General features: G+C 34.9%; 1 protein-coding gene across 2 annotated transcripts in view; it reads right to left on the bottom strand.

Annotated features, from left to right (window-relative positions):
• The window catches only part of mRpL46 (mitochondrial ribosomal protein L46), a 42,284-nt gene extending 23,683 nt beyond the window's left edge, over positions 1 to 18,601 (bottom strand). Inside the window, exons 1-2 of one of the 2 annotated variants that reach the window (XM_089102797.1) lie at positions 18,532 to 18,601; positions 5,851 to 6,049 (exon numbers count right to left, since the gene is read on the bottom strand). In XM_089102797.1, coding sequence (XP_088958923.1) covers positions 5,851 to 6,049; positions 18,532 to 18,592 — 260 coding nt within the window. In that variant the 5' untranslated portion in view covers positions 18,593 to 18,601. Of the gene's footprint in view, positions 1 to 5,850; positions 6,059 to 18,531 lie in introns of both variants that reach the window. The other variant, XM_089102796.1, reaches the window with a different exon arrangement.
• Positions 18,602 to 18,801: the final 200 nt, after the last annotated feature.

Raw genomic sequence — 18,801 nt, forward strand, 5'->3', positions numbered from 1 at the left:
AGTGTATTACAGGTAATTACTTGGTAAAAAAAAACTGTCTGACTAATTTAGTAAGTGAGATAAATGAGAACTTCAACAAGGTCTAGACCTTACTCATCCATCCAATCACCTATGACAAAACAGTAATTCCAAACCAATAATCAAATAATTATGTCCAAAATAGAGCAAGTTTAATATTAACAACTGTAAATAGTTGCCCCAACACCAAGCCAAAGCACCTTAAGACTACGAAATTCAATATTCCCCAAGTAATCACCACGTATTAGGGCTCCTCAGTGGAAACCTCACTTTCCCATGTGGGTTTCGGCACTTAAATTTCCTGAACCAGACAAATGAGCACGCATGCCATAGAACCATATGGCATCATCTTGTGCAATGTCCCCTGTGGAATATCTACAAAAAATACAAGACCGAAAAATATAAAAGTACCCCAAAAAATTTGCAAAGTTTTATTCACCACCGATTACTTAGAACTGATTCTGAATAAAAACTACCTAAATATAAAAGAGTGACACTTCGGTAAGTATACCTTACATAACTACATAACAACGAATGTCAACAGGTACCAATCAATTCCATACTAAAATTCTAAGAACTAATTTCCTACTATCCACTGTAACACGGCAACTGCTTGTGTCGAAACAAACTCTAAATTCAAAAAATATAGGGAAGAGAAAAAACACATCCAACAAGTTAAATCAAAACATCGTTCAAAATATCTTTCTAAATCCTAGTATACTTATTTAAAAGTTCATTATATTGAAAACTAAGTTTTTTAAATTGCCAAGCAAGTTTATTGGCGGAAAAACCTCTTACGATTAATTTATTCATATTTACTGCATCAGTATTGTCTTGCATTAATATTGCATCTTTGCATTAATAATATTTTTCCACAATGTTATTTTATTTTTCCATACTATTGTTTTGCATAACATTAATAAGATTTATTGACATAATAATATTTTTCCATAGTATTATTTCATTTTTGCATAATATTATTTTGCATAATATTAATAATGTTTATTGCATTAGTTTTATTTTGTATTAATATTGCATTTTTGCATTAATAGTATTTTTCCATAATATTATTTTATTCTTGCATAATATTGTTTTATTTTTGCATAATATTATTTTGTATTAATATTGCACTTTTGCGTTAATAATATTTTTCCATACTATTATTGCATTTTCGCATTAATGATATTTTTCCATAATATTATTTTATTTTTGCATAATTTTATTTTACACAATATTAATAATATTTATTGCATTAATAATATTTTTGAATAATATTATTTTATTTTTGTGTAATATTTTTGCAGAACTTTATTTTAATTTTGCATAATATTATTCTGCATAATATTAATAATATTTATTGCATTAATATTTAACATTAGTATCAAACAAGATATGCTAGGCGTGGATAAGAAGCAGAAACAGAAAATAACCAAAAAATTGGAACAAAAAACTAGAACAGCAGCTAAAACTAGAAAAGAAAATGATTAAAATTAAAGATAAAACAAATCAAATATCCAATAGTTATTCCAAAGGTAGTAACAAAAAACACAATTTTAATTATCTTATTGCACTCAGAAAGTAAATAAGCTAAAATGAAAAAAAAAGACTTATTAATTCTTTTCAATGGGACACAATGCAGCTTTTTGGGGTATTTAATTTAATTGATTAGCTAAAACTAAAAGGATTAAAAAATATTAAGGATTCAGGTGATGATAGTGTGGCAAATGAGTTTCTTAAATATGATGGCTCTGAGGTTAGAATTATTCCGACGAATGATATGAATATGATTTTTGAAAAAGAAGAGGTACTAAGCGATTTTGGAAAAACCGTAGTTAATTCCCTATGTAATAAATATGATAAAAATGAGCGTAATAATTATTGAGGCATTAGTCTGGTCTCTGGTTGTAGCAAATTACTTAGTAATATGATTCTTTTTAGACTGAGAGATGCTGTGTGTCGACCAAAATTTTTACTCTAAGGTTAATAATTGAGAAGTGACTTAGTTATCAAACACCTTTGGTCCTCAGTTTTATAGATCATGAGTAAGCGTTCAATTCTGTTGATAGAAGAGCTTTAGCGAAGGTCTTATCCATGTATGGTACGCCACACAAATACCTTTAAGTGATTATTGCTATGTACGAGAATAACACTGCTGCAGTTAAGGTAGGAAATGAGGCTAGAAGCTAGTTTCGCATTAAGTCAGGAGTTAAGCAGGGCTGTTTTTATTCTCATTTATATGGATCATTTTGATGGATTTTGTCTTAAGGAGCACAGGAAAGGCAGTGGGAGACTACGGAACCAAATGGAGGGTATAAACTCTCCTGGACTTAGATTATACTGATGACTTAAGCATCCTAGATAAAAGTGTGAGAAAAATGTATGAACTTTTAGAGGTTTTGCAGGTTCAGGGTGCTATAATAGGTTTAAAAACTAATGTTAAGAAGAGTAAGTCACTAAGGCTAGGAATAAGTTCGGATGAAAATGTGACGTTGGGTAACGAAAAGATTGATCAGGTAGACAGCTCCACTTACCTTGGTAGTATTATTAGTAAAGACGGCAGGAGCAGTGAAGATGTTGAAAGTAGAATAGCCACGGCTCAGGGTGTTTTTTCAGTTAAAAAAAAGTTTGGAAAAATAGGAAGATAAGTCTGCAAACCAAGATTAGAATTTGGAAGCTATAGTTATGATAGCGCTCAAATATGGCTCTGAAGCATGGGCGCTCCGAAAAGCGGATGAAGAATTGCTAGATATTTTCCAGAAAAATTACCTACGGATTGTTCTGGGTACCCGGCCGACTGAATGTATCTCAAACAGTAGGCTGTACGAAAAATGTGGTCCAATCCCACTTTCTAGGGCTATAATGAGAGAAGGTTGAGATGGCTAGGGTACGTTTTGCGGATGAAGGATAACAGATTGCCGAAGATTGTCCTTTTCGGCCAACCGTCTAGGGCTAAACGGAAAGCAGGTCATCCGCGGTTGGTGTCGGAGGGTGTCATAAAGAAAGATTTAAGGGAAAAGGGAACTTCCTGGGAAGGTTAAAAGAAGGAGGCTTTGAATAGATTGGGACGGGGGAGGAGCGTGCTTAGCTGTATGCCTCAGGCGGCTAGTTCTACGGTGAGTTGTTAGTAGTAGTAGTAATTTAATTGATTAACTTGGGTATAATGTATGACCAATCTACAGGTTTAAACAATATTTTAATTTTTTTAGTATAATAATAAATTGAATTTAAAAACATGATAATTATCATCAGCAGGATAGGAGAGGATGATCCCCTGAGGACCCTTCATTAGAAAATGTCACATGAAAATGATCATAAGATGAGCAGAATCTGATAAAGGAGTTCAAAAACAATTTATTTTAGAGCATCACTATCTCATTTTTAGCCTCCCCTTCCCCTCTCTCTCTCTCAAAATCCCTGAAGTTTTTCAGTAGTACACTTTTGGAATAAAATGTTCCCTTGTCAATGTTTGCCAATTTTTTGCCCTCAAATGACTTAATACTATGAAAACGTTGTAGAGGAGTTGATGGGTTAACATTGCCCATAAGCTGGATAACCTTGTCTATCATCAGAATGCGATATCATTGACAAGAGACTCGTGGTTATTTGAATGGATTGTTTTTTCCTGGAGCACACATCCATGTTTTCTAATCTTGCCACAGACACAATAAAAATTTATTTATAAGATCAAAGAATTTGTTCTAAATAATTTATAAAAAAAAAAAAAAAAAAAAAAAAAAAATTGTAAAAAATCAACTAGGCGTACTATACATACTAAGTTGATTGTCTAAAACTAAGTGTGCATGAATTTTTACTATTTTTTATGTTGGATGTTTTTTCTTTCTAGAATAAATAGTGCTACTTGTGGGATACGTTTTATACATATGGTGTAAGATAGACTCCCCAGCGACAACCAGTGAGCCGCCAAAGAAGAGGAAGGCCCGAAATACGCTTCATCCATAGTCTAACTCTGTGGGAAAAAGTGTGGCTACATACCATAGTGGCTCTTACCGGATGTCCTGGGAGCCCAGAAGGAAGTAATGGACAATAAACATAAAAAATGTGGACGAAGTTCGACCATTTAGTCTATAACAACTGGACATTTTAAAATTATGCCAATAATTATATCATAGCAATGGATTGTTGCACCTTCAAGGCCTGACCAAAATGTATTAAAAAAAGCTTCATGCTAAAAGAAAAAAATAGAGATTATTGCTTTTTCTCTTATGCAGTAAGAAAGTTAGCTCTAACCGCTAGTCACACTGTACCATTGTAGCTTACCAAAAACTTATGACATCACAGAAGGGCAAGTGTTCACGAAGGGGTTCATTGAACGAATTTTTGTCCAGTAGGTTCACTCTTGGGAGATTCATAAGTTGTTTTTTTTTTTCTAATCATGGGACAACTTTGATGATGAAGATTTTAGAATTTTAATGAAGAAATGTGAATAAGTATGAAATAGTAAGAAAACCATAAAGTAAGAAATAGTAAGTAAGTGTGATGGCACTAGACGCTCAAGGTCCAAACCAGTAGTACTGATCTCCATTCCGTGGCCCTTCAGCCAGAAAGTACGATGGGGGGCTGGGGGCCAGCCATCCTGTGCTTTCGCAAACCCTTCCCGCTTACCTTCCCAGATTTCTCCAGGTACCCATTCAGAGCTGGGTTGACTCTGGCTGAGCTTAAAGAATCACGCCACGGATCCCTTTCCCAAACCAAATAACCAGCCACGCCAGGAATCAAACCCATGCCCCTCGGACAACAAGATTCCCAACCAGTGCACCAACCACTTAGCCAGGACGGAATCAAGATTAGGGCTGCTATTAAATATTTTTCAAGCAAAAAAGAGTCTGACCAACCCTTGTTCTGTCCTGTGGTTACATTCATGTCAACCATTATTCCCCCAGTTATAGTTACACTAGATTATAAACTAGTTTACTACCTCGGCAACTGACAAAATTGGACAGAAGTAAGTAAAACGTCACCCAAGCCCCAGACACTTCTACTGAATGAGAGATTTTGAAAATACCCTTTTTTAAGTATTTTTGTTGAACAATATAAAACAAAGAATTAGCCCCCTCTAAATTTGGGAAATGAATGTTACCTCCCCATTCCCAACATTTTCGGAAACTAACGACCCTTCCAAACTTGGGGGGGGGGGAGGGGTCCCAGTATATAAGCTTACCATGGTTCACTTGATAACAAAAGCTATAAGGCTTCAATTTCCATAGGATTTTTTGTTCTTCTTTTGACTGCATCTACAAAAAATGCACAAGTTCATATGTTTTCAAATACACAGACCAAATTGGTCAAAAAATACAAATGCGTATCATTGCAGCAGGCATGCAGCTTTCTCCCTACCTCTTAAAAAACATAAATTGTCTTTATGTTTTATTATTTTGATATTACCCACATAATTCACCTTTGCTTTGTGTTTGCTTCTAAGCTATATACCCTAGCCCTGAAACTAATTTCTGAGCACATGCTTAGATTGTAATGCCTATAGCTGGTCATTAGAGTAACAGCATAAAAAGGTGACAGGCATACATCTTTCTCAAACAAACAGGTTAGCAAAGGAACTGCAAATACCTGTGGCTTTTCTAGCCCTAAAGGCATCTAAACTAGAAATATAATGTTTAAAAAATCAGAAAATTATATTAAAAAGAAAAGTTGAAGCGTGCCCTTTTAATAAAAAAAATTTCGATCAGATATGTTTGTAAAATAGCTATCAAGAAAGTTGGTAAATTAGGATACTTTTAATTTGGTTCAAAAATAAAACCTTCTCCAAGCTTGACAGAAAAAGAAAAAGAATTAAAGATAAGAGAAAGACAGACTTGCCTATCTTTTTCTAATTGGATTTCATGATCTGACTTTAGACTTAATCTATATTCTATTTGTTGAGACATTGACAGAACCTCCTTTTCAATGGGTAAAAAGTTCCTTGCAATAACTGGCTTCCTTTCTAAACAGACAGCACTCAGAAGATCCCATTTTTCCTTGGTTGTTTGAGTAGATGCAAAAGAAGAAAATCTTACACCTAAAAACACTAGCAATTTGAATTAGCCATAAAATTGCACACAGTATTTTACAAATCTCTGTAAAAACTTTGAATTAGGTTAAATATTGGACAGGTTGAGGAAGATGTACTAGATATTATGCATAGGAATTATCTAAAGATTGTTTATAGATATTTGTCGGCACCAGTGCATATCATGCAACTAAAAATACAACTTGGCAGGTTTTTTTTCCAACTAAATAACAATTATCTTCAGCTTTCTAAATCAAAATATTAATTAGAATTATTCATTAATTTTGGAATATATAGCTTTTGGAATTTCATTTCAATTCATACACTAGGCTACCACCAATTGTACTTTAAACATTTTTTTTTAAATTAATTAAAAAAAACTTTTTCCACAAAATAAGTTTTTCAAAGAAAAGTAAAGAACTCCATTAAACAAAAAATGAGCAAAAATAAAATCATATAATCTACGAAGCGTGAAACTACCACAAATCAGCAGTGATAAATAAATGAAACCCAAAACGAACAGAAATTACAATAAATAACCCAGTAAAACTCATAACGAGCAGAAATTAGAATAAGTTGGGCTCAAAGCCCGTATGCCTTCCCAAGGCCAAAACCTAATTTGCACTTTACGGAAAAAAACATAAATGTTTTTATTTTTATAACTTCAATAAATCAAATAATATTAACATTTTGATAACTAAATATCAGTATATGTATATTAAACTGACAATGCACATTTATTTGTATTTTTTTCAGTAAAGTACAAAATATGTTCTGGGCTTGGGAAGGCATAGGGGTTTTGAGCCCAACTTATGTTAATTGCTGCTCGTTTTGAGTTTGACTCGGTTATTTATTGTAATTTTTGTTCGTTTTGGGTTTCATTTATTTACCATTGCTGATTTGCGGTAGTTTCACGCTTGGTAGATAATTTGATTTTATTTTTGCTCATTTTTTGTTTAATGGAGTTCTTTACTTTTCCTTGAAAAACTTATTTTTTGGGAAAAGTTTTTTTAATTAATTTCTGTTCGTTTTATATTGACATAGTCTTTTCAGGGAAAAAGAAAATAATACTTCAAATCTTTTCGTTTCTTAAGACTTTATAGTTTGGCTTGCTATTCGTATGCTGGAGAAATACTTTCAGCAAATTTTAACAACATACACCCTTTTAAAAATCTGGACACAAATAGCAGTGTTTAATTTCATTTCATACCTCCTCTAGTTGACCTGAAATGGAAAACTTGATACCATTTGCAAAAAAAATCTGCTTACTTTCTTTGAGATACACTTACGCTATTTTGACTTGGTTAAATTATAAGAGCAGAAGTATCCCCATATGTTTGAACATAATACCCCCAGTCGTTCTTGGGATACTGCTGAGATGCCTTATTGGGAATTGGCATTAACCCAGTGCATTTTGATTTAGTCTTAGGCAACATTTACTTTTTAAACATAAAGACAAATGGGAGGGTGGGCGTGGGAGGGGGATTAGTTGCCCTCCAATCAGTTTCGACTGTAAAAAGGGCATCAGCCCATTCTATTTTCAATCAAATGAGCCTTTTTCGAAGTTCCTACGACAACTCCTCTGATATGAAGTGCCCTGGTCTAAACAACAACAACAACAAAATAATACATTATACCCACATCGATCTTTACTATAAAAATGTCAAGCCTTCCAATCACTTTCGCCTACTAAAAAGGGCACTAGGCCTTTCGATTTCCAATCAAATGAGCCCTTTTCGAGTTTCTACGACAACGCTTTGTATAAACACCTTATATGCCCTCAGGACATAAATTACAACCCTTACCCTAAAGCCTGTGAGGGTGGTTGTCATCCTCTAAGACATAATTTCCAGAAGTTTCAACTACCTTAAACAAAATAGCTATCTCAAAATTTTGATTGGATGTGTTTGGGAAAAGGGGTAGTCGCTCTCCCATCACTTTAAACAATTAAAAAAGGCACTTGCCCTTTCAATTTCCAATCAAATGAGCCCTTTTGAAGTTTCTATGACAACGTTTTAAAAAAAACTTATACACCCTCAGGGTATAAATTATGCCACTTGCCCTACAGGCTGAGGGAGGGGGGGGTGTTTCTCTCCCAGAAATGGTATCCTGGACTTTCTAATACGTTAAACATAAAGGCTATGTAACAATTTTAATTGGATATTCTTGTAACACGGGTGCCCGTGAGAGGATGTTTAGCTGCCCTCCGATCCCTTCAAACTATTAAAAAGGGCACTAGCCCTCTCAATTCCCAATTGAATGAACCCCTTTTGAAGTTTTTACGACAACTCTAACTAAAAAACCTTATATGCCCCCAGGGCATAACTTACAACCTTTGTCCTGGAGGCTCTGGGGGGTTTGTCATCCTTAAATACATAATTTCCAAGAACTTTCAACTACGTTGAACAAAATGGCTATCTCTAAACTTTGATTGAGTGTGTTTGGAGAAATAGTGGGCGTGGGATAGGGTCAATTACTCTCCACTCACTTTTGACTATTAAAAAGGGCAATTTCAATTTCCAAACAAATGATCCCTTTTTGAAATTTCTACAACAACTTTCTATATAAACCTTATATCCCCCCAGGGAATAACTTACAACCCTTGTACTGAGGGCTCTGAGGGGGTTATCATCCTAAAAGACCTAACTTCCAGAACTTTCGACTACGTTGAACAAAATGGGTATCTCAGAATTTTGGTTGGATGTGTTTGGGGAAATGGTGGGCGTGAGAGGGGGGTTAGTTGCCCTTCAATCACTTTTGACTATTAATAGGGCACTAGCCCCTTCAATTTCCAATTGAATGAGCCCTTTTTGATGTTTTTACAACATTGCTTTCTATAAAAATCTTACATGCCCCCAGGGCATAACTTACAGCCCTTTCCCAGAGGTCTGTGGGGGGGGAGGGGCTATCATCCTTAAAGACCTAATTTCCAAAACTTTCAACTATGGTGAATAAAATGGCTATCTCAAAATTTTGATGGGATGTGTTTGGAGAAAAGGTGGGCGTGATAGGGGGGTAGTTGCCCTCAAATCACTTTCGACTATTAAAAAGGTAACTAGCGCTTTCAATTTCCTATTGAAAGATCTCTTTTTCAAGTTTCTATGACAAAGATTTCAATAAAAAATTATATGCCCCCTGAAGACTGTGGGGGGAGTGTCCTGCTCAACGGTATAATTTCCTGAACTTTAAACTACGTGAAACAAAATGGCTATCTAGAAATTCTGATTGGATGTGTTTGGGGAAAAGGTGGGCATGAGAGGGGAGTTAGTTGCCCTCAAATCACTTCCGACTATTAAAAAGGGCACTAGCCCTTTGAATTTCCAATCAAATGAGCCCTTTTTCAAGTTTCTACAACAAATATTTCAATAAAAACCTTATATGCCCCCAGGGCGTAACTTATAACCCTTGTCCTGAAGACTGTGGGGGGAGTGTCTTGCTCAAAGGTATAATTTCCTGAATTTTAAACTGCGTGTAAAAAAATGGATATCTCAAAATTTTGATTGGATATGTTTGGGGAAGGGGTGTTAGGGTGAAATGGTGGGCGCGGAAGGGGTGTTAGTTGCCTTCCAATCACTTTCGACTATTAAAAAGGGCACTAGTCATTTTAATTTCCAATCAAATGAGCCATTTTTGAAGTTTCTACGACAAAGCGTTCTATAAGAACCTTATGTGTCCCCAGTGCATAACTTACAACCTTTGCCCTGAGGGCTGTGGAGGGATTGTAATCCTCACAGACCTAATTTCCGGAACTTAAAACTATGTTGAATAAAATGGCTATCTCAAAATTTTGATTAGATGTGTTTGGGGAAAAGATGGTTATGAGAGGGGGGTTAGTTGCCCTCAAATTACTTGTGACTATTAAAAAGGGCACTAGCCCTTTGAATTTCCAATCGAATGAGCCTTTTTTGAAGTTTCTACGACAACGCCTTCTATAAAAAACTTATATGCCCCCAGGGCATAACTTACAACCCTTGCCCTGAAGGCTGTGGGAGAGTGTCCTCCTCAAAAACATAATTTCTACCTGGAAATCAACTATGCTGAACAAAATGGCTATCACAAAATTTTGATTGGATCTGTTTCAAGGAATGGTGGGCATGGAAGGGGTGTTAGTTGCCTTCCAATCACTTTCAACTATTAAAAAGGGCACAAGCCACTCCAATTTCCAATTGAATGACCCCTTTTCGGAGTTTCTACAACAACTTTTTCAATACAAAGTGCCCCTCTCTAAAGGAAAAAAATAATAGATATTACATTGTGCCAACATCGTTCTTATATGCCCTCAGGGCATAACTTAAAACCCTTGGCCCAAGGTTTTTGGGGGAGTGTCCTCCTCAAAAATATATTTTCTATCTGGAAAGCAACTATGCTGAACAAAATGACTATCTCACAATTTTGATAGGATGTGTTTGGGGGAATCTTGGGCATGGGGGGGGGGGCTAGGTGCCCTCCAATCACTTTCGACTCTTAAAAAGGGCACTAGCCACTCCAATTTCCAATCGAATGAGCCCTTTTTGAAGTTTCTATGACAACTCCTTCAATACAAAGTGCCCGGGTATGGAGAAGAAAACAATAAATAAATAAATAATACATTGTGCCAACATTGTTCTTTACTTAGGCAGCGCTATTGCGCTACCTATGATAACAAATCAGTATCCACAAGGTAACAAAATAATTACTACTAGACGTTGTGAAGGAGCCAAGCATGACTCAATGACTTGAATTGATATAAGCCTGCTGGCCAATATATAGATAAACCAAGGATTTGCCTTGCTACAGGCCTGTTTTGTAAGTTCATCTTCAAGGTTGCATGCTTCTAATAAAGGATTTACCTTGTCATTGGCTTGTTTCTCAGGCTTATTTTAAGGAGTATTTTCAAAGTTACAGGCTTGAAACAAGCTCAAATTAAAGATTGTCATTGGATTGTTATACAAGCTTGTTACATGTATGTTTTCAAAATTGGAGGCTTGAATCAAGGATTTACCAATCCACTGGGTTGTTTCAATTATATTTTCAGAGTTGCATGCTTAAGGATTTACCAACCCACAGGGTTTTTTCAATTATATTTTTGAAGTTGCATGCTTAAGCTTGTACCAAGGACTTTAATCCCCCTGGTTTGTGTTGCAACCTTGCTTTAAGTTAGCTTATAAAATTGCAGGTTTGAAACAAGCTTGAATCAAGGATTTCCTTTGCCACTGGCTTGTTTCAAGCTCAGATTTAAGTTCACAACAAGGCAAAAGTTGCTTAACAAGTAGGATTGAAGCAAGCTTGTTAAAGCGTTTTCTTTGATTTGGGCTTGCTTTTGCAAGCAGATTTGCCTTCCATGGCAAACTTAAATCTGCTTACAACTCAACTTAGAATCAAGATTGGTTCAACAGTCAAGCTTGGTTCCAGGTAATTCTCTAGTTGAGCAAAGCTAAATAAAGCCAAATTGAAAATATAAAAAAATCAGCTAAGTTTTGAATACAGCCAAGGGACTATACCTGGCCTCATTACAAGGGAACTGCAACTGCACTGAAAACTTTATTTGGAAACAGTACTGAACATGGAACATAGAATACATCAAAAGAACATAAAGTAGTGGATTAAGTAACACATTATTTTTTTTAGTTGGTTTCAGTTGAATAACGTGGACTTACCAATTTGTGGGTTGGCAATAATCTTTTGCAAACAGCTGGTTCATTATGCCAAAAAAGGCCAATTTGAACAATAGGATCAGTGAACTTTTTCAGATAGCCAAGAGATATATTTTACCACATTTGGGGGGGGGTGCAATTGCAACAGGAGCAATTATTATATTTGGAAATATCACTGAATCTAATTGTGCATTTTTTTTCTATCCGGTCTTTGTCCTATAATATACCTTAATCCTGAATTTGAACTCTAATTAATTGAATAAAGTTAAGCTTTATGATGTTTTCATATCAGCAGTAGGCCTAGAGGGAGTAAATCCAATAATACATATTACAAATACAAACTTGCTAAATAGTACACAGAGTTATCCAAACTAGTGAAACTAAAGCAGTAAAATACAGACTAGCTAATTAGTGGCTTTACCAGATTGGTAAAATTCTAAATGTGCTTTTACTTGATAGCAATGGGAGTCAAGCCTAGGTGGGGAGCTTTTTGATATCTTTACAGCCTAAACAATAACCTGGGAAGCCACTTGAATATATATTTCTTAGTCTATCCTCTTTAAAAGCACTGACTTTTGGTGACCTTGGGAAAACTTTCCCACCCCATCCCCTAATGGACAAATAGCCCAAATAATTTTAACCTCTTTTCAACAGTGCAACTCATTTCTTCTTATTAATTTAACAGCAAACGCTAATCAAGTGACAGGAAGAAGTGCTGCAATATTGAAAATACTGGAGTGGAGTAGTTGGGATACAGACTACATTTGTCAATCAGGGGGTGGCATAGGGGTAAAGTTATCTTTAGAAATAATGGTTAATATGTACTTGATTCCATAACTGGCATAAGCAAAAATAGTAAAATACTGTTTAACAGTAAAAGAACTATGGTAAATAAAACAACTAATAAAACAAACTATGGCAAGTAAAACAACTTAAAAAAAAGTAAAAGCTATAAGAATATAGCTCTTATATTTATCTATTTTATTCAATAAAGGAGAAAGCCATAGGCTTGTCACAATAGAAACACAAGAAATGATAGCTCAAACAGCAACAATCCAAACGCAAAACAAAAAATTTTCATCATTAAAAAAAAAAAACTATATTACAGAAACTATGGTATCAGTAAACTATTCCAAAGTTTTGTTGCTCGGTTAATAAAGCTACATCAACCTATTTTCTTGTGCACTCACAGCTGATACAGTTTATATGAGTTTTGTTGAGTGGCTGAGAAATGACTAAGCTCGAAGAAATCAGCCCAGTCTACATTATTGACACCCTTCATAATACAGAACATATTGATCAGGTCAATCTTATCCCATCAAAACTCCAGAGAAGGAAGTCCCAAACATTGCAGTCAACACTCATATGGTAAATGACTCAAATACAGCACAATCTTTGAGGCCCAATGTTGAACCTTTTCAATTTGCTGTAGTTCAAATTTCCATGTTGGACACCACACAGAGGAACAATATTCTACCACCGGGCATACTATTGTCTTGTATAGTGTCATAAAAGTGTAAAGGTTAAATTTCCTGAAACTTCTCTTAATTTGAAGCAGACTGTAAATAGCATTTTGCAAAATTGTTGACACATGCTTGTGAAACTTCAACTGGTTATCAAAGTGAATACCTAAATCCCTTACTGAATTCACAGATGAGATAGATGTATCACAAAGAATATAATGATATGTTGAGCTTTTTGAAAAGTAATGAAGTACAAAACATTTTTCATGGTTTACAAACATGGAGTTCAATTTACACCAATTATTTAGGGCATTCAGATCCTCTTGAATAAGGGCAATATCAACCAGGGAGGTAACACTTTTATACAGTTTTACATTGTCTGCAAACAGTTTGACAGTGGAGTGACCAAATACCTGAGGCAGATCATTGACAAACAAACAAAATAGCACTGGGCCCAAAAACTGCCTTGTGGCACACTACTCAAAATTGGGCTCTCACTTGAAAGTGTACTACTGACTATAACTTGCTGGGAACAGCCTGATGAGTAATCTGTAATCCATGCTGAAATTCTACTGCTTAGCTCATACTTTTCACATTTTTCAAGCAACAAACTAACTGAAACTTTGTCAAAAGCTTTACTGAAGTCAACGTACAAGCAATCAAACTTCAAACTGAAATCAGCCATATTTTGGAAATCTTTTACAACTTCTAGCAACTGTGTATTGTGTGACCTGTTTTTTCTGAAACCATGTTGTGATGGATGCCATAATTTATTTTGCTTGAAACCAGTCATCAAGCCAGTCTGCAATTTGTGTCTGTGTGATTGAGTGCATAATTTACCAAACTGTTAATTAAAATGATTCTGAAAAGAGCATAAGATTGGGAGGAAATATGATAGTCTGATGGTAAATATATGTATATTCACATAATGTATCTAAAAATAAAATGAATATGTCATTTGATACCTTTTTTATGCTCTTTCTAAATTCAAATAATTGTTTCTGGGATAAATTCTACTTTGAGCCCTTATTGGGGCCCCTAATGGTAATTTATTACCTTGTCTACAGTTTTTAGACTAGGCTATGCTGTAAAATTGAAAAAATAGTTCAAAAGTAATTAGATATAAAAAATTAGGTTTTAAAAACAAGGCCTTAAACAACTCTATGATGTTTCAGTGTCCTGCTAGCAACAATGAAAAAAGAGAGAAAAAGAGGATGCATTAATGCCAGGTGGAGCTGATGTGAAAATGTGAGCTTTGTTGTTGTTCAAGATGGGAGCTGTAAGTTACCTATTGAGAATTTTCAATGATTATTCCAATGGTGTTTTTACAAGTTTAAGGTTATTCCTGGAGGTTTTTACAAGTTTAACTTTGCTGTGCATGAATGTAATGAAGACATTTTTACTGACATTCTGTAGAGTGGGTGATTCTGTAGATGTAAGTGGTAAAGTCCTATTGAGTTCAAAAGTGCCATATTGATTCTAATCTTTTGTGGAACCATCATAGTTACATTATTTCTGCCAAATTTGCACAAGGAGTAGGCATTTGGAGACAACTGAAGCATATTTTCCTGGAACACATTCTTTCCACAATATATTTTGCAATAATCTACCCATATATATCATATGGATTTGTAGTTTGGAGCAGCAATTTGTATGCTGATTACAAGACCATGTAAATTCTACAAAATAAAACAGCAAGAACAATTGGGAAGTACATAAAAAATGTGAAAAAAAGAGAAAGATGATGCATCAGTGCTGTTGTTGTTCTGAGATGGCAGCAGTTGTGTTTTTCTTCAATATGGGAGCTGTAAGTTTCCTATTGAGGGTTTTTAATGGTTATTCCAATAGTGTACTTTTTGTATTGCTGTGATGCCTTTTTTGAGGGGTTTCAGGCTCTTTATAGAAATTCCTATATATTTATTTTCAAGAACATTTTATTATTATGACAAATAAAAATAAAAAATACCATTCCTGAATCAGTTATAAAATGGCAATGTTTTCTCACTAGACAGTTATTTTAGAAATATATTCATAGTAAATTTTTGGTAGTTCATATTATTGACTTACAAATAAAGTGAAGATACCACTCAATGCCTTTTTTTATGCTCTTTACAAATATTATTATTATTATTCATTTATTGCCCGTCAAAAAAAGGTACAGTAGACGGAGTAATCACTAATGAAAACAAAAAAGAAAAAAAAGAAGAAAAAGAAGGACACAAACACACATTGAAAATTCAAACACATGACAAAAGAAAACTCTTCATTAAATTAATACGAACAGTGACTATATGCATTACATTAATATAAAAAAACTATTTTGAACAAATTGTTGACCATGGATGATGAAACTTACTTTGAAAACGGGATAGAGATTTATTAATGCTAGTATTAGGGTCAAATAGCTTATACAAATGAATAATTTTATGATTTCTTGTCCAAGGGGGCAAATGTAGAAGATATTTAGCAAATCTGAAGAAGATTGATCATAGGTGCTTTTTATCTGTAACTGTAAAGAATCTACAGAAAGGAGCAATGTAAAGCATATGAGGAAGGGCTGTTGCGTTTTAAATGGATGCTAGAATATAACGGTTGAAACGTAGTTTGCTTTTTACGATTACAGCTTAAGAAATGCTAATTTTACGCTCAACGTGAGAAATCAGCAAACGACGTGTGTGGCCTATAGATGTGCCAATTGGGAGGCCCAGGTATGTAATATGGTCTGAGGGTTTAACAAGAGAACCGTCCATATTTATAAGAGGAGTAGAGGGATTTAGCCATGTGAAAAGGATTACTTTGGATTTCTCAGGAATAAAAGACAGACCGATTTTTGAATATTCATCTTTGAGAAATTTGAAATTCTGCTCAATGTGCTGGATTGTACGGCTGAGATTCAGGATGTCATCAGCATAACAAATAACAGACATATCTATTCTCCCAAGAATGCATGAAGGAAGACACTTTGCCTGCACTTCCAGGACACTATTATTGAACAGGGTAGGGGAAGTGATAGCTCCCTGTCTAGTCCCTTTCTTAACGAGGATGGGGTATTGAAGATTCACAAGCATATTCGAGGGAATTGAAGAGTTTGGCCTCACACGAGAATTAATGCAATTATATAGGGAAGGATGAAGAGACGACTGCAGGGAAAAACGGGATGGAAGTTTTAAACGCACTTTTAGGTTCCTATATAAATCCCTGAGAACACGGACAACTGATCGGTTGACGCCTCGCCTTGCCATATGAAGAAGCATGGACGAATGAATTAAGCAATCGAACGCTCGTCTAACGTCATGTCCGGCGAGGATCATACTTTCTCCCGAAGATTCAGCGTCGGCGAGGGCAGTAAAAACTGCTGTAAGAGCATGAGAACAGCCAAGATTAGCCTGAAAACCGAACTGATATGGGGGAACGTAACATTTTTGTCTTAACTCATCAAGAAAAAGAAGCTCGAAAAGTTTGCATGTCGTAGTAGATACGGTGATGGGACGGAAAGAGGAACATTGCAGCTCAGATTTCCCTTTTTTGGGAATCGGAGACAGATCACCAATGCAGAACGAGGATGGAACAATACCCGTAACAAATATCAGGTTCATGAGAAGGCTGAGGTGACGCGCCAAGCCATAACTTCCATTAATGATGTGTAGAGTGCTCGCCTTATCTATCCCACAAGACACCTTCTGTTTAAGTTGGGATCTGGCTTTTATGACAGCGTCACAAGTAATAACAAAATCTAGGTCAGGAGATTCATCAATGAATTTGCAGAGCTCGTATATAATAATTGCTTCTATTGTAAATTCAAATTTACCCACCCCCATGCAAATATATACCCTGAATTGGAAAATATCATGAATTGTTTATGATATTTGAAAAACTTGAAATGGTTGGAAAACATTTTATATTTGAGTTGTCTAATAAATGAGGTTTGAATTGTTATAATAAGTATTTTTGAAATATTTTACTCTTGAACAACTTATTTATAAACTAATTCTATGTTTTAACCACTTTTCAATAACTTGACTAGTGTTGATAACTTCTTTGTGCAGTTACTATTCAGGGTATATATTTGCATATTTGGGGGTGGGGGGTGCTCTACCCCCCCTCCTAACGTTTTTTCCATTTGGTAAAACTTTTGCCAAGGGCACAAATTTTGCAAAATCAGCCAAAATTTAGCAAAATTCTTGATTTCTACAGAAAATTTGGCATAAAACAGGTAGCAATTAGGTAAAATTTACAAAGATTGCCCCCCCCCCCCAAATAAAATGAGCCTCAAGATGCCCCTAGGGTGGATAAATTTGAATTTTTTTATTATATTTGTAAAGAGCATAAAAAAGGTATTGAGTGGTAAGTTCACTTTATTCCTAAGTCAATAGGTAAATATCTACCAAATCATATTATTGACTTATGCATAAAGTGAATATACCACTCAATGCCCTTTTTTATGCTGATTACAAATATAATAATCATTTCTATAAGAATTTAATTTCAGCCCCCCCCCCCCTATATATAGCAATTAAGGGTATATATTTCTACATTCGGGGGGTGGGGGTAAAGTTTAGACTTACCTCCCATTAACAACAGAAAAAAATTTGGCCCCCCCCCCATAATGTAGAAATATATACCCTGAATTGGTATATATAGGGGGGGGGGCTGAAACTCATTTCTCATAGAAATGATTTTCATATTCATAATCAGCATAAAAAAAGGCATTGAATGGTATATTCACTTTATGTGTACATCAATAATATGATTTTGTAGATATTTACCAGTCAATAATATGAATTCCCAAAAATTTACCAAGTTTACTTTCTTCCTGGCTAAATTAGGCTATGTAAATATTTACCTCAGTTCTTGATTAGTTTTCTTGTATAGCCTATGGTTGTTTTTAGACCATTAGAGGGTGTGAGGATGAATTGTCAAAAAATGAACAAAACTGCAATAGGCTTAAATGAGCAAAAATATTGTAGGCCTACTTTAAAAATGTCTCTTTTTGTTCCAGGATGTCTGCTACTGAAAAGCTGTTATTCTAAGACCTAAACCAAAACATATTGAGCAATTTTTTCACCTTTTACCTATATTAGTAATGGAATCTTGTATATACTGCCTGGACTGTAGCCTACAAAATAAGTGAGTAGCCTACTTTAGAAAAATTCAAGTACTTTTCAGAATTTTAGTGTTTGTTTTATAAATAGTCACAAGAACAATATCAGGTTATCATATAAATTATATAATAAAGAAAGTGTTGCAAAAACGTAAAAATTTGGCCAAGAATATGATGAACAAACCACTAGACTATAGCATAAAATTCCAGCTTAGCAAAGAGCTGTACTTAGCAAAATATTCTCCCATTTGATCTTTCATCTGCTTGAGCTAACTTGGAGAATATTTTTCTTACATATTTTGTCACTGGCGGAAGTTAATCTTGAGAGATTGAGACAAGTTCTTGGTAATGCCATTCCACGAGTTTTTTATTTGTATTATTTGCTAATTTTATTTTAGTTTCTTGCGGACTATCGGTGAATAGGAAAAGTCTGATTCTCCCTAAAAGTTTTGGGAGTACCAGTTTTTCAGTGGACCGGCAGACACGGTCAAAAGATAATCCATAATTTCTACGAGTATGCACGTATAGCAAGTATGGTGTATTATCGTTAACCACACTTTTGAA

The sequence above is a fragment of the Artemia sp. Qi Xiang Cuo genome, chromosome 16 (assembly GCF_049724085.1).
Source record: "Artemia sp. Qi Xiang Cuo chromosome 16, ASM4972408v1, whole genome shotgun sequence".
Lineage (NCBI taxonomy): Eukaryota > Metazoa > Arthropoda > Branchiopoda > Anostraca > Artemiidae > Artemia > Artemia sp. Qi Xiang Cuo.